Genomic DNA, 17113 nt, shown 5'->3' on the forward strand with positions numbered 1-17113 from the left:
ATTCAGCTGTTTTATTCATATCTTCTCAGTGTCATTGTGATGGTGCTGTTCATGCTTAAATTGTGTTTTTAGTCATATCTTCTCTGTGTCATTATGATGGTGGTATTCATGCTTAAATGGTGTTTTTAGTCATATCTCCATCTGTGTGTCTTTATCTATCAAGAGTAGACATTGTAGCCATATGCCTAATTTGTTGAGTATATGATCTTGAGTGTATCACGTCTGCTTTTATTCTTGTTTGTCTGTTAGGTTAAGTGAAAATTCTAGCTCATTTGACATATATCACCAGGTCAATATTCATGTTTATTATTGACTCTATTGAATATTCATCATATACACTATATCAATGACACACAGATGCTGGGCGAGTTTATGTCCAATACAGTGTACAATACAGATCAACGATTTTCCTCTTGTTCTCTTCTCTAGGTCTTCTTTTTTCTCTCTCAGTTTAACTGGTGGTATTGTATGGCTACTGCTATTAGCACAATTTCTAAGGCTCATTTTATTGTTTATTTACTGTAATATGAATACATTAACACATTAAGAATAAAAAATCGAATCAAGTCAAGTGTTCCATTATTAATCCCCTTGGGGAAATTCAGGTGTCATAGCAGCAGGGGGAGGGGGAGGGGAGGTACATTGATTATGTATGTGATATATGACTGATTTACACTGAATGTTTCAGTTGTATGTGTATATCTGTGAATAAACAGGCAGGGAAAAAAGATAATAATAGAAATTGTAATAATAATTTATTGATATATTCTATCAATATCAATACACACATGACTTCAAACATTTTAATTCATATTGAGTCTATCATTACACCCATAGTCAAAATAACATTCTTACTCTTGCGGGTCAGCATTATTCTATGAACATATATCATTGTATTTGATATGACAATATTTTCATAGCATTGTTCTGCTCTTTTTTAGAGACAGTGTTACAGTCTTCTTGCCTTCTACCAATGTGTTCATTAATTCAGACAAAGGTTCCCTCTGACCCGCTATATTACTATTACCAAGTCCAAACTCTGTGCAAGGTGTGCTGGGTGATGGATGATGTGGGAGGCACACTCGGTTGGCTGCACACAGAGGTACAGGAACTTTGTTTCTGCAGTGACCTTCTCAGTTTACAGCCTAATGCACGACTAGATGGGAGACACTTTACCTTTGATGTCCGTCAGAGCTGCATTTCTGCACTCTCTCTCTGATGATGGTGATGATGATGATGGTGATGATGATGATGATGATGATGATGATGATGATGATGATGATGATGATGATGATGATGATGATGGGCAAAGGTTTATGCGTCATGTTGAGCGAGGTGTTGCTGTGTGATAATCCTGTCTTGTATGTAGGCAAACCTCCACATTCTGGATCAGGGCTTGAAAATAGGGGGCATGGCACTGAAATCCAAAGTCAATTAATGCACCTAGCCCTGCCATGTCATGTGCTCTCTCTCTCTCTCTCTCTCTCTCTCTCTCTCTCTCTCTCTCTCTCTCTCTCTCTCTCTCTCTCGCTCTCTCTCGCTCTCTCTATGAGCAAAGTGCAATACACAGTGTATTCTGTCATGCAGCTCTCATTGCATGCATCCCACTTCATCGAGTTTCTGATACAGTTAAGGAAAATTTTTCCTCAAAAAGAGATTACTTTAACAGGAAGCTGTTAATTGGGGGCAGCGTGCAGATGAAGAATGGAGGATACAATGGCATTGCTTTTTTGTAAAGCAGTGCTAGTGTGTCATGAATGCATGCTGCTTACAGAAAATCAGTGTTGTCTTTTTTGTTTTGACAACAAGGAAGTTACCGGTAGTATAATCATAAGTCTTTTCTCCGTCATTATTGGGACCTTAATGGCCTAGGGTTACACAGGAGCGAGTCGGTGCATCTTTAATAATGAGTTTGACGTGTGGAAACCACAGAGGGAGAGGCGCGGTCCCACAAACACCTACCTCGCTCGCTGTATAGGGTGGATGCATTTGAAAGGTCGCTGTATAGAAACAGTTTAAACATCCCACGCAACCGTCTCTCTAAATCAAACCGTCCTGTAATTTGAGTGACAGGACAAAGGGCTAGGTGAGCCCGTTAGGTTCACTGTAAGGACAATGATACGACATTCTCTACAATTATACTGCCCATTGTCGGTCCAGTCACACCTCCTCTTTGAAAACTGGAGATGTCCTGATTTATTTCTCTTTTTAATATCATGGCCAAGGAATCAGGTACATATTTTAAACATGGAACGAAAGGCAGTTGTAATCCAGTGGGTGATTTCATTTGCTTAAAATGTGGCTAACACGTGGGTTTTCATCTCCTAAATATATTTTGATCATGGTCATTTCCACCCCTGCTCCCTCTCCCCGTCTAATTACACCGTTTGCATCCGTCTATCAAATGCAAAGCAAATGCTAAGTCTACATAGAAAATACGCCAAACAGCTTTGTAGAACAACAGAAGTCTCGACTGTCCCATTTCACATCGCCGTGCCCGACACGTAAAAATAGACACCCCGCCACCATCCAAACCATAATTTTTTTAGCCAGGGAACAAATACTGAGAAAAAGGTTACCAGGGGGGGAGAGAGAGAGAGTTTGGAGTTTGTTTGACTTGTTGAAAGGCTTATATAAGTCATCTGTTCAACCTGACGGCTGCCGACCGCGGGAACCGCAGGAGTCTGTGAAAGTAGCCTCCCACTCACTTTCTCTCAAGCCATTTATCACTTTAATAAATAGTGGCGCATCAGTGTCCAGTCCACTGAGGCCACTCCTGTACAGCATGTGTAAATCACTGCGTTCATTACGTAACCCTTTACCAAGTATGTCATTAACATTTATATGGGAATAGCCAACTACTTTTGCCACAATGTAGTACATCACTATAAATGTGTATACAGCCCACTGGATAGCTCTTGATACTTTTACCATGCAGCGTTTCAATCCAATCTGTTTACCCTGACCCCTGTTCAATTGCGACATTGAATTAAAGTATAGGGGACTGTAAATCCAGTATGCAGAATGTGAATACGCCTTCTCCACAGTCTTCCACGTTACATTTATCCTGCACCTGGCCTGAGACAAGTTGGACATGGCACACTGCTACTTTTCCAAATACAGTCCCAACCATCATGCGAACCCCCATGGCACATATCATTGCACGAACCACTCGTGCCAAGACCTGCCACCGCTAAGCGGCAGCTGCTCCTCTTGAGGTGCCTCACCTGTTTGCGGTCGACTGAGGAGGACTGTGGGTGGATTGTTGTTGCAGAATGACCCGGCAGCTGCCATCAATTGCGGTCACTCTCGCTGATCCCCTATATAGCGACAGGCCGCGTCTGTGCACCAACCTTTAAAACCACTTCCTCTGGTCGGCTCCGTCCGCAGGGCCGTCTAGCAGGGCCAGACACCCTGCCCCTCGTTAGGGCCCAAAGAGGTGATAAACAAGGGAACAACAGGCTCCTTCTGGTTATTTTAGTCTTCTTTTTTTCTCGATAGTCGACCTACATAACCAAGCGCTGTTGATGTTACGTGATCTCGGGATTAAGCAATGTTTGCAACACACATCCGCTGCATCAATTTCTTTTTCTTATTGTTTTAACTTTCGTTATTAGTATAAGCTTTGACCTCACCTCATACTGTGTTGACAGCTTAAGTATGATCCTCAGTAGGGATACGTTTGGAAACCCGGTGGAGACGTGGTCAGAAAACTCCATCACTGACTCAGCTCTTTAGAAAAGATGGCCTCGTCCAACGCACTCTCATACACATTCCATATGCATGCGTGCACACACACACACACATGCACACACATACACAAACGCACATTCTGTAGACTTGCTGTGGTTTCACTCTCCACTGCCTAGATACACAGAGCAAGACGTAGGTCCTGCACCAGGTCCAATTCCCCAGGACTCGTCTCCAGCCTGCTCTGTCCGTCATATAATGAATATCTTTGCAGAATCATAATTGAATGTCCGTTTTCTAGTGTATTTGACCTGGACTTTCAACCATAAGGTTTTGCACTTCCTCTAATTCGTGACTTGATGCCACTTTCCCCCCACTCTCACTCTCTCTCCTAGGATTGGAACCGTACATGGTACACAGCCAACCCTGACCTGACCCAGTGTTTCCAGAACACGGTTCTGGTGTGGGTCCCCTGCGTCTACCTCTGGCTGCTGGCCCCCTTCTACTGCCTCCACCTCTACTGCCATGAGCGAGGACGCATTAATGTCTCCTGCCTCTGCACTACCAAGATGGTGAGATAATCAAACTCAGAAATGATTAGTATTTCAGACAGGGCAGATTGTTGTCTGCAAACAGACAAATGAGAGTCTCTAGAGTAGTGTTAATTTCTGGCCTTAATTGAAATACTTGAAACCTCCACAATTCAAACAAGAGGGTATTCCCTCTGTCCAACTCCTAATGTAAGAGACCAACATGTGGGCATGTCCATCCAAACCAAATCCACTACAATAGCAGCCAGCTCCAACTGTAACAGTAGACGGCTCCAAAGCTATTAACATTATACAAGACCACGCTAGCGCTCAGTGAGCAGTGACCATCCCGGCCGTAAAACAATACGAGGGTGTGAAAAGCAAAGTACACATGGCAGAGATCTAGGGCAGTGACAATTTCACATCTTAGCGAGTAACAAGGAAAATTACATGGAAAATGTGTAAACGTTCTGGGTCCAGAAAGCATGTAGGTGTTTATAGGACAAACCTAGGGTATGTCTATTTGCCATTGGTCATCACTTTTTCTTTATGTTGTTTTAGGGTTACGTGGTTCCACTATGCATTACATAGCGCAGTACGGTCAAGTTTAAAATCGACCTTTGAGAGTTCACCATACTGGAAGTCTCCAAGGGTAATTAGATGGCTATGCCGAGTGTTGTTTTTTCAGCACCACACTCATGTACTCTTAAGTTTAATGAAAAAAAAAGGATCTAGAGCAGACAATATAACCAACGACTGCAAGTTTTCATTTTGATCACCACAATTTAGCCCTTGCACTAAAGAACCATATAACTCTATTTTGAACGTTTTTTGGACAGCCCATCTATCTGCAGTTGCAACGTCAACACAACACAGTGTGAATGTGATGATACCGAAAGTACTTAGCCACTCCCCTCCAACAAAACTGTAGTTTTTTCACACGGTGCGGGAAATAATACTGCCGGACTATCTAACAATAACATATTTACCAGTCGGATTAAGTTTTGTAAATAAGAAGACAGATAGAGAAGATTTCAAAGCACTCAAAATTGCCAATATCGAAATGTCTACCTATTTCTGAACGGGTTAAAACGCCTCCATCCCTGTGTGACCAGGTGTTGGGCTTCCTGCTGGCCTCCTTTGGCTTCGTGGAGTTCTTCTACATCCTGCTGGAGAGGAGCCAGGAGATCCAGCAGCACATGGTCTTCCTCCTCAGCCCCATCATGCGCAGCATGACCGTGGTAAACATCTCTCTTGTCTTCCTTTTGGATTCACTCAAGACGTTTTTGTTTGACATTATTTCCGTTGGCTTAAATCCCTTCTGGCACTTTGGATTAGTGGACGAAAGACAATTTCTAAATCCCGACCATTTTTCCCACATGACATGACACACGGGAGATTAGAGGACGTTCGCTAGAAAGGATAGGGGCTAATATACAATCAAAGTAATGTTCTGGGTGACCTGTGTTGATTTAAAAAAAGGCCACAAATGCTTCCTCAAAGTATCGTCCCCATTCATTTTCAGACGATTTTAAATGCTTGTCTAAATGATGGGTGGGAGTAACCATTCACACCATGGGTGGTATGCCAAACCTAAGGATACATACAACACTGTTTATTCTGTGTAGGAGTGATTTAAGAGTTAAAACAGAGAGCAGTGGTGCAGAGGCCAAACAAGAATGGCGGATGTAGGCTAGTATGGACCCCATACCTCGTACCCACAAGCACCTCTTCCGACGGCTCACTACAGGTTCCCACACAGACGACTCCAAATCAGACAACCGAGCCCACCTGTGGTCATTTCAGACTACTGAGTCAATATCTGCAGGTGAAAGCACACAGAGACATCTCTTGTAGAACATCATTCATTTTAAAAAGGTAATCTATACTGAGGACGTCACTTATTAATGCACTATGAATTCAGACTAATAAATCATGAAAACAAGTAGCAAAATGTACATTTACTTTAGTGTTATCTAAATAAAAGGATGTGATTTTCTGGATTGGTGGACAGAAATCATTGCCAACCCCTGGGTTTTCATCACGTAAAGCTTGGAACACAGTGTACCCACTTTTCCTACAGACTTGTTTTGCTGCCCTTCAACCCCAGTCAATACATGGGAACTGTTGCGCCCTACGTCGGTCAGCCCACGTATGATTCGTGGTCACTAACCATGAAAAAGTCCACATATGACATTAACTATAATCAGTGATACCATGACATAAAGCTCTGTTTCCCTCCCCAGCACGGCAGACTTCCCATGTAATTACTAGGCAGGGCATTGAGCTGAGGCTTTAGTAATAGACTTAGTTCCACCCACTGACTTTCTACATGCAGATGGCCAGACGTTGGTGGTTTACGGTAATACGGCGAGTCAGAGTGGCCCCAAATAGTAAAGAAGTTACCTCCAGATGCAAGTTCTCCACAATAATGGCAGGACTGGTGACAATGAAACTGATCCCTCGTCAGCTCTCTTCATATAGCATTCAGGCCCATAACGAATGTACCAGCAGTCGGATTAGATAGAACTTGACAGGTGAACACTTTCAAATTGGACTAGTGAACTTATCATCATAGGCCAGGGTTTCTCAGCTGATGTGGAGAAGTATAGCGTACTGGTGTGTCGTGAACTGGACACGGGTATCCCTTGGGATGTTGCTCAATTGTCAACAAAAACGTCACTGTATTGCAAATCAAAGCTTAGGTATGTCTTGGGATTTTGTGAGCCTTGAACGTGCCTCTACGCCCAAAAAGTGTGACCGTGAAAGGCTAATTCATCCTGGGCACTTTGTATACTGTCCTCAGTGTTGTAGTCGAGTCACTAAATCTTGAGTCCGAGTCGAGTCTCGATTCCCCAGTGTTCGAGTCCGAGTCCAAGTCAGAGTCACCAAAGAAGAGCCCGAGTCTGAGTCGAGTCCCTGTTACCCTAGTCCGAGTCAGAGTCCAAGTCATCAAGGTTGAGTCCACTCTGGCAGTCAAAGAGCTGACATACAAATAAAAAAAGGTCTACATTAAACATAAATGACACAGCGGTCACCATTTCAATGGGAGTTTATTTACTTTGTGACACAATAGCCAAACAAATGCACTAGCCATCGATATCTTATGCCAAATTATTAGGGCCTATTACAATTAAAAATATTTTTTTATAAATAACTGTATTTATCAATTAACAAGTCCGAGTCCTCGTCTGCACCTTCCGAGTCCGAATGCAGTCAATGCTCGAGTCCAAGTCCAAGTCATCAGTGCTCAAGTCCAAGTCGAGTCACGAGTCCTGAAAAATCACTCCAGGACTCGGACTCGAAATCGCCATTACATCCCTCTATAGAACTCATCAGGTTGTTGTTGCCGTCCAGAGCTTATATAATTATGAGGCCACTAGTTTATAACAGGATAGTGCTGCGGTTATGATGGATCATCCCAGTGCAACCGCCATGGTATCCATTATGCAACCTAAATCACCTCCTCCTCCTCGGTGATGAGCTGGCACCACAGAGTGACGTCTCACTCCGCCAACCACTCACTCAGACAGCGGCCAATTATGGGTCCAGCACCACAGGCAGATGCACGGCTCCTCTCGAGACAGTCAGAGGTGCCCAAACACTGAATCAGTCCTATTTTTAAGGAACATATTGCAGTTCGTTTTTAACTTCCCTCATGACTAAGTGAAAAGCGTGAGCGAAGAAGGGAGAGGATGCTGATCTGTCAGCTTTATTGGGACAACGCTGATGGATCGCGTCTGCTGCGCCTGTGGTCAGGGGGAATCCCAGAACCGAATCCATTACTTTCTCACAGCACAACAGAACACAACAGAACACAGCACAACACAACACAACACAACACAACGGCAGCTATGTTAGATCACCCAAATTTGATTCTATTTTAGATTTTCCATTTTGCAGAGGCTATCGGGCCATGGTGGAAGGTATTTTAGCTCAAGTGCTGTACTTAATTACAATTTGAAGTTACTTGTACTTCACTTGAGTATTTTCATAAAATAATCGACTCAAACACCATGTAGAATGCATACTTTAAATTTTTTTTAAGTGCATTAAATATCAAATACGTATCTACTTTTTACATGAGTAGAATTTTGAATGGAGTTATTTAGATATTTTTTATCAGAGTACAATTTTATCTAGGTATTTCTACTTTTACGTAAGCTAGTTATGTACTTCTTCAATCAATGCTTTCGGGAGTGACAGTGACAGCAGACGGAACACTCTCTGCAGTCCTCTGTATCTACAAAAGAAAATACAAGCAATCTCTGTATGAGTTCAGTCTCCTATTTGGTATCAATGGAGCAGCACCAGGCCTCTCATCAGTATGGCATCGGTGATTAGACTCATGTTCATATGTACAACACAGTATATGATAGAATTCTTTCATTGCGATTACAGTTACCCCCCCCCCCCCCGCCTACCCCCACCCCCACCCCACCCACCCAACCACCTCCTATGTACAGTTCCCTGCCCCCCACCCCACCCCACCGCACCTACCCAACCCCCCCCCCACCCCACCTCATCCAATGTACAGTTTCTTCATCAAATGTATATACTCTCTTTTTTAAACTCTTTTTGTATCACAAACAGTACTGTATTTGTAAATCTGGTATGTCATAAATGTATAAGATGTAGCAGTACTGTCTATCTGTATGTCATGTATGTCATATTATGTTATGATGAATTTAAAATGGGGGACCCTGATGTAAACAAGACGAAAGTCTTTCTCTGGTCTGCATCCCCTTAACAATTGTGTGTATTGAGCTGTACTGTATTGTACCCATTCTGCAATCTGTTCATACAATTTTCAATCAATCAATCAAAGATGTATTCCCCTTCTACCTCTGCCTCTCTAGATCCTGGCCCTATGCATCATCCAGTTGGAGAGGATACGAGGTTGCCGTTCATCCATCTTCCTCTTTCTGTTCTGGGTCCTGTCTGTCGTCTGTTCCCTCGTGCCCCTCAGAGCTAAGATCCAGCTCGCCATGGACGAGGTATGATAGTCGGCTTGCTCGATATGAGACTATACCATGCTGTTAGAAACCCTACTATGGTATACCGGAACCTACCATACCATACCATACCAGTAACTACCATACCATACTATGCTGTCCCATGTTATGACATACAGTACTATTCAATTAAATCTTATATCATCCAGACCTTTCCTTGATAAATGAATCAATGGTATTGTGCCACTTATCACCACGTAATAATATCATAAGATCCAAAATGTTCAAATCATTAGGTTTCATTCAAACCTATGTACATCCAGGTTGGCACCCAGGGACCCTGCAGTGACATGTGTAATCCAGGGATATATAGGATCTAGTATATTTCATCCCGTCTAGTCTAGGTTACCCATAGTCTGTGTAATCCAGGGATATATAGGATCTAGTATATTTCATCCCGTCTAGTCTAGGTTACCCATAGTCTGTGTAATCCAGGGATATATAGGATCTAGTATATTTCATCCCGTCTAGTCTAGGTTACCCATAGTCTGTGTAATCCAGGGATATATAGGATCTAGTATATTTCATCCCGTCTAGTCTAGGTTACCCATAGTCTGTGTAATCCAGGGATATATAGGATCTAGTATATTTCATCTCGTCTAGTCTGGGTTACCCATAGTCTAGATACGGCATGACATTTATCCTGTGTCTGATACGGGTTTCTATATCACCCCCCAAAGTTAACCAAGGTAACCCCAAAGATAACCATGTGTCAAGGGCCTGGTCGAGCCTGTGTGTGCTTAAAATTCCCATCAGACACTGCAATCATTGTTGTATTTGGTAAGATTCTATTTAAACACATCGCCCATGGGTCGGTCACATTTGCATTTCTATAAACACACACAAACACACACACATCCATATTTCTGTTTTGTCATACTGCAGTGTGACCATTCCCACACGGCTTAGGGGGAGCGTAATGATAGGCACTGGTGAGACATGGCAGTCCGGGGTCAGACCAGAGGCACGTCAAAGCTGCCTCTATGGGCCAGAGCTGCCTGTAAACACAGCCAGATGGAAATCTATGCATCCGCACGCGGGCACAATGTAACACCATGCTGAATTCAGGCGCGGATGTACAGCATCATACAGTCGCACACGTGTACACAATATGTTTGTGACACGTGATGGTGGTTTGGACAAAATAAAAAAGAAGAGAAGAGGAACACACAAATGTTGGAGAGGTGCTGACCATGATACTGTAGAAACACTGTGGTGTGAAGGAAGGTAGTTGCCCACTCGTACAGTAGCCTCTATGCAAGGACTATGTATTAAATATAAATAATTTCAACGTTTCAACATGACAGTCTTCAGACGTGACCCTATTCATATGGTGGCCATTTTGCTCTTATGTCAAATTCAGGTTGGGATTGAGCATGACATCAAATCTAAATGGCCACCGTGTGAATAATGGTCAATTGATGACCCTGGGGGAATTAGATATCCCTGGGCAATACTCAGAGGAAGGCTTCCATGTGGAAATGTTGGTATATTTCATAAATTATTCTTGCATCAAGGCTTATGAGTGTGCAAATACCTTCCTTCACACCACCGTGTTTCTATCATGGTCAGCATGGCAACCACCAATATGGCGGTTTGGACCCACTCAGAAAGCGGCAAGGTTCTTTTGATTGTGGTTGCAAAGTAGCAAAGTATAGCGATGTGGTTCTTTCCTGCCCAGTTAGATTCTGTGTGTATAGGGTTTCAGTAGAAACGGAGACACTTCAGCAACATTTTCCAAATAAGTGTCTGTAATAAGGTGACTAATTATCATTACAATGCCAAAAGACCTGAGGTGACAGAGTTCACGTTTTGCAGTCAGACCTGCTCAGCCATTCTTAGCAGCATGACCTACATTTCTGTCTCCCACTCTCTCACCATCCTGACCCTGTTTTCACTGTGCGGCCGGATCCAGTTGGCCCAACCATATCTCCCTTTTGGGCACAGCAAAATCTTTTACTGTTTGCCATGTCCCCGACTTTCACACATACACATACTGCTGCACTACAGTGCGGTCATGGTAGTAGTGGTGAGAGGCGGTAAACAAAGCCACTGCCAGCACCCCCCTCCCTCCCTCCCTCCCTCCACACAAACACCCCACTCCCTCTGTATGTCAAGAATAACATGCCAGTCCCACATTTCACAAATGTCGCTGAGCGGTTAATATCTGTTTGGGTTTTTTTGGCTGGTCTCGCCAGCGAAAGCGAGGGTGCGCATGCTTGCAAACCGCAAATCTCTCTATTTACAGATAGGGCCTCTTAGCGTGACTGACTGATTTAACTGTTGTTTCATTTATATAAAGTGCCCCATTAAAGACTTTGGGTTTTCACCCTGATTTGGCTTGACGGCTCAAAATAAGCTTTATTGTGTCTGTGATCCTGGCGTATAACCCCATATCCTGTGCAATATAATGTGCAACCATGGGAAATCCAATACAGTACATTTAAAGTCAGTAACCGCAGCTCCGACTTTTGTGAAACAACGCAAAGCCACAATGAAGATACATTAATTGCGTAGGCCCTGCCACAGGAAGCAATGCGATTTGTTAGGCAATGTTGAAAAAGACGAAACAACAAAAACAGATTAGGACCTTGATTCTCTTGATGTAAGAACGATGTTATTTGTCTGTGGCACCCGCTTGACCACAATGCCAATTAACTCAGTTCCGGGCTTAAAAGCGAGACTATGTTACAAAACCTGTCTGAGATAGCTACAAACAAGCTTATAAACTAAGAAGGGGCATTCGGGTGGCATATCACGTAGTCACGATATCGTGGGTTCTACTTATCGCCTTTGTTTCAGTCTCTGGTGTACTAATGTGTACTAAAAGAGAGAGAGAAACTATCTTTAAAACAAAATATGATGGGGTGGAGACTAACATTAGGGGTATTTTCAGCACTGTACCATTAATGTGTTTTTTTTTATGTGTGTGTATCATAGGGCATCTCCTCTGATATTGTCCGGTACTTGGCCTTCTTCTCCTACTTCACACTCCAACTGGCCCAGCTCTTCCTGTGTTGTTTTGCTGACCAACGACCGGAGGGCAAAGCCGTCTTTGAGAAGGTAGGGCAGAACAGAATGTTGACCGCTTCCGGCAAAATGTGCTCTCTCTCTCCAACACCCAGACAAGAAGAGCATGTCTCATGTGGTTTCAAAAACATTTGGAGGAAGTTGCTTGTGATTCACTTCCTCCATCCCCATCCCCCTCTCTCTCTCCCACTCTTTGGCACTGTTTTTTTTTATTCCCTATGAGGAGGGTGCAAATGAGTGTGTGTGTTTGTCGTCTTCCTCTTCCTCTTCCATTCCGTCCACACGACTCACTCGCAGTCGCACCACTGTTGGATAACATCATGGCCCATGGCTGCAGAGACAGTGACCGCAACACCAACGCTGTTACTTAATACAGATGACTACATCTAAGTACCGAGCCTCTTCCGCCTCAAAATAATGACGGCAGCTGTGATGGACGATGGATGAGTGAAAACGAAGCTCTAATAAATCAAAGGTCGCGTGACATGAAAGGTTTGCTGGTGGAAAAACAGGCAAAACAAAACTGGAAAAGTCCCTAACACCAAGTAACCCGGCGGTGATGAGGTTGAGAAGCCACAGCCTGGCGGTGACACACCCGTTGGTCCCTCCTCGCTGTGTCCTCCTCCTCCTCCTCTCCCCACACTTTGGTCAGAGTTGCTCAGAGGAGAGGAAGTGAGGGATTAAAAGGAAGGGAGAGGGTAATCGAGAGAGCGGGCGCTGGTGAGGGGGTGGCAGGGCGGGGAGGTGGAGTAAAATTTGCGTGAGAGAGCACAAACTAGCTCTGTGTGTGTGTGTGTGTGTGTGTGTGTGTGTGTGTGTGTGTGTGTGTACAGCATGTGTGTGCATTCAGTGCGGTAGAGGCAGTGACGACACATTTCCACTCTGTGTGTACTAGACATCCTCCTCCTCACCCACTAACACTGAACTCTGTTTATGTTTTGTGGGAGAACACGGTCTGTCTTCACGATGGACCACCAACCTAACTGTATCATGCTGTTTACACACATTTGCATTCAGTAAACACATCTGCACAAGTACGCCATCAAGTACACCATCAAGTACGCCATGATTAACAATGGTCCCTGTGTCTCACCAAAGCCTCTGAGGTAGTGAGAGATTGATTTACTTGGTAATGAAGCAATGGTGACCGTGGTCTGTAATCTGTTTCAGAATCCCTGTCCAGTGAAAGATGCCTCCTTCCTCTCCAAGATTCTCTTTTGGTGGTTCACTGGGTAAGATGGTTCTTGGAAACCCCTCAATTATGAAGATGACTCACTGAATTTACAGTATTTGATGTTTGTTTTCAATGCGTGCATGTTTTATTGACCATAACATCTGCATGTGAATCATATTTCCCCTCTGTCAGACTTGTTGTGAAAGGATATCGTAGCCCTCTTGATGCGGATGACCTGTGGACTCTGAGAGAGGAGGATACCTCAGATAAGATCATCACCAACCTGGAAGAGGAGTGGACAGCTGAATGTGTCAAAATTCAAAAGTAAGAAATGCTTCCAGATTGTTATCCATCGGTCTGAAAGGAGTATTCAGGCTGAGTCAATTATGTATTTTAAACAAACCAAAATAATAAGACTAGGTAAGCCTACTTAAGGCGACCCGGCCACGACACTCACGTATGCGTGTTTCAACAATGGTAAGTCAGTTAGGGACATTTGCTATTGTAGGCCGGCCCTCCAGGTCGCGTGAATACTTTCCCTAAGGGGGTTGTACTTTTGCGCGATCTGATTGGCCACTGATGTTTCTGGTCATGTGACATGTGTGCCAATCGTGTGACGGCAAGTTCTTTTGCCGGTTAAGCTTAGGCACTCTTTCGAAGTTGGTTAAGGTTAGAGTTTGTCTTAGAGCAGGGCGATAGAACACCAGCCCTGATTCCAAACTCTAACCTTAACCAACTTCGAAAGAGTCGCCTAAGCTTAACCAGTGATAAACTAGGCGTTAGGTAGTTTGCAGGCTGTTAGACACGGAAATAGGCGCAGACCTTGCTGTCACACGATTGGCGCACATGTCACATGACCCGAAACGTCAGTGGCCAATCAGATCGCGCAAACCGAACGCGGAAGTACAAACCCCTTAGGGAAAGTATTCACGCCTCCAGGTCCAGCAAAAAGAAACATTGAGGTATTCTTGATTTACTTTGTTGTTTGGAATGAAGGCAACCAAAGACACCAGCTCTAACAACTCAACAAGCTTGGCAAATTGAATCCACCACAGCTTAAATGTACAAGACCAATTGACATTTTGGTCAAACTTCAGTGGAGTGCCTGTCTGGATAATTGTCTCCATGGTTAGCCGGAGTTAGCTGTGACCGTGGTAATCGAAATCCTGGCTGTCTCTCGTCACCAAAGATTTTTGGACCAAGAACAAGTCCCCTGAGGACATACAGTACCATGACATGAAGACGGGGCCCTGTGTAGTTTTCAAAGCTTGTTAACATAATCCTAGCTTTGAAGATCTGTCATTAAGCACAATAGCCTTGCATTACGTCTCCCACCTCACATGTTCGGGAATAATGCCTTTCACGGCTGCTGGCGCATTCCTCCATCAGTGACGCTGTTAGCAACGACGACTTGTGTTGTTTTTCTCTTCCTTCCTATTGTCTGTTTTATATTAAAGACTTGAAAGGCGCCGACACCATATTGGGCCATCACTGACGTAGGTTCCCTGTCCTTTCTCCCCTCTGGCAGGCAGGAGAAGGCCTTGGCGTCGGGAGTGACACCGGGTAGCAGACTGCCAGACCAGGCACAGCTCCTCAGGAAACTTAAAAAGGAGCAGAGCTCTGGGTTCTTCCTGCTCCGAACACTGGCACGCAATTTCGGTCCTTATTTCCTGACAGGCACCATGTGCATCATATTCCACGACGCCTTCATGTTCGCCATCCCACAGGTGCTGAGGTAAGAGGGTCTGAACATCACAAGGGAGATTAACACTGAGCATTCAGATTTTCCCAGTTAAAAATAACGTGGCTTACCAGCTTTTTGGCAACCCCTAAAAAACATTGCAATCAAAAAGTGTACCTGTCTCAAACCCTGCCCCTCTTTTTTTGATCCTCCAATCGCAACTGTCGCTTCTCCCAAAATAGGTCAATTGTCCAAACACACCCCTTAGCTCTTCTGTCTGCTTCTTTTGTTGCCCGCCCCCGTTTATGTCAGATAGTGCAAAGTTTAGTTTTATGTCATCTTGACTATTGCTCTGGGATGTGGTCATCTGCTGCCAGTGGTGACCTCAGGAAGCTCCAGGTGGTCCAGAACAGGGCAGCACGGTTGGTACTGGGCTGCTCACTAAGGTCTAATGTGAGCCGTATGCATGCCCGCCTCTCTTGGCTTAACGTTGAAAATAGATTGTCTTTTAATATACTTGTGCTGTTCAAGTTGATCATGAGCAGTAAAACTCCTGTTTTTATACATAAACAGATTGTTTTTAGTAATACTGTGCATGAGTATTACACTAGAGGTTCGTGCAGGTCCAAAAACCAACGCTTTAAGGAGATCTTTTATTTTTAGAGCATTAACACTTTGGAATAACCTGCCTCAAAACCTCTGCTGCATTTACAGTAGATTCACGTTTTTAAAAAAAAATTTAATTGTATTTAACACTGTAAAGTATTATTGTTCTTTTTTTTTTTTTTTTTTTTTGTGCTTGCATGTAATTTTAGCCATCTTAATTGTTAGTTTCATTATGCATTGTGTGTTGAGTACTGACTTTTAATAATTTTGTTTTGCAATAATAATTGTTTTTGTATGTTTGTTTTGTGTGGACCCCAAAAAGACTAGCTGGTTGCTATGGCACCAGCTAATGGGGATCCGTAATAAAATAAAATCAAAATCTTCGGATGTCACCGCCATTCTCTTTTCTCAAGTAGAAAAGTGTGCTCAGTAGAGTGCAAATTTCCGCCAGGCGGTATGCCTATATGCCTATTCATATGCCTATAGTCAATAGAGGGCTTTCACAGAATGTTTAGAATACCCATTTTTCCTCCATGTTGGAAGAAACAATGGTTGCTATATGTGAAAAAAATAGTATTTTACAATGTAAGGGGCAAAACATACATGTGATGATGGGCAGCTAAATGCCCCATGAAGCATAACCAGTGAGATGCAGCATAGTGTGAAAGACCTTAGCCGCTAATGTTACTGTGAAAGAGAGAGAGAGATGCAGCTATACACTTAACTTGCAATGGGCCTGGTCTACAAGATACACTACACGACCAAGGTACCCAAACTACCCATGTACATGTCAAAATACTTCCCAAAGGTCAGTGAATACCACGATCACAACACCAGAGGGAGCTCCACAAATCATGTTAAACCCAGATTCGGCTCAAACAAGGGACTAAACACGTTTCGCAATTATGCCACATCAATGTGGAACGCCCTACCCAAAGCTGTAAAGGAATGTGAATCACTACCCACTTTCAAAACCACTCTCAAAGAACACCTACGGGAGACTGCAATTCGAAACTGGCCCCTGTAAATGTCCTAACCCAACCCCCTGTGTACAGTATATGACCAAGTATGGTTTTGTCAATATTCCAATGTACAGTTTTGCTTGTACAGTTGTACAGTGTTCCCCCCCCCCCCCCTACTGGAGTGTCCTTCTCACACCTGTTTTCCTTCCTTGGGTGATTTGCTTGGATCAGGTTGAGGTCCTTCATACTCATACTCTGATCAATGTTTCATCTATAGCAACCATTTCAATGTCCACTTCAAGGAATTCCCCTCTTGTGTCCAATAGCTACACACCACTGCAGTTGTGTGCTGTTCACTCAATCACTCGTATTTTGCTGCCACCTAGTGGAGATAAAAAAGGAATCCTAAACGGGCGCACTTGCTC

The 17113-nt window shown here is 43.7% G+C and overlaps 1 protein-coding gene across 1 annotated transcript in view; it reads left to right on the forward strand.

Annotated features, from left to right (window-relative positions):
* abcc6a (ATP-binding cassette, sub-family C (CFTR/MRP), member 6a) overlaps positions 1-17113 on the forward strand; it is a 32772-nt gene that overhangs the window by 650 nt on the left and 15009 nt on the right. Inside the window, exons 2-8 of the mRNA XM_084317860.1 lie at positions 4086-4262; positions 5336-5461; positions 9080-9217; positions 12176-12298; positions 13436-13497; positions 13632-13763; positions 14968-15174. Coding sequence (XP_084173986.1) covers positions 4086-4262; positions 5336-5461; positions 9080-9217; positions 12176-12298; positions 13436-13497; positions 13632-13763; positions 14968-15174 — 965 coding nt within the window. The remainder of the gene's footprint in view (positions 1-4085; positions 4263-5335; positions 5462-9079; positions 9218-12175; positions 12299-13435; positions 13498-13631; positions 13764-14967; positions 15175-17113) is intronic.

Source organism: Notolepis coatsorum (assembly GCF_963971535.1).
Source record: "Notolepis coatsorum genome assembly, chromosome: 7".
NCBI lineage: Eukaryota > Metazoa > Chordata > Actinopteri > Aulopiformes > Paralepididae > Notolepis > Notolepis coatsorum.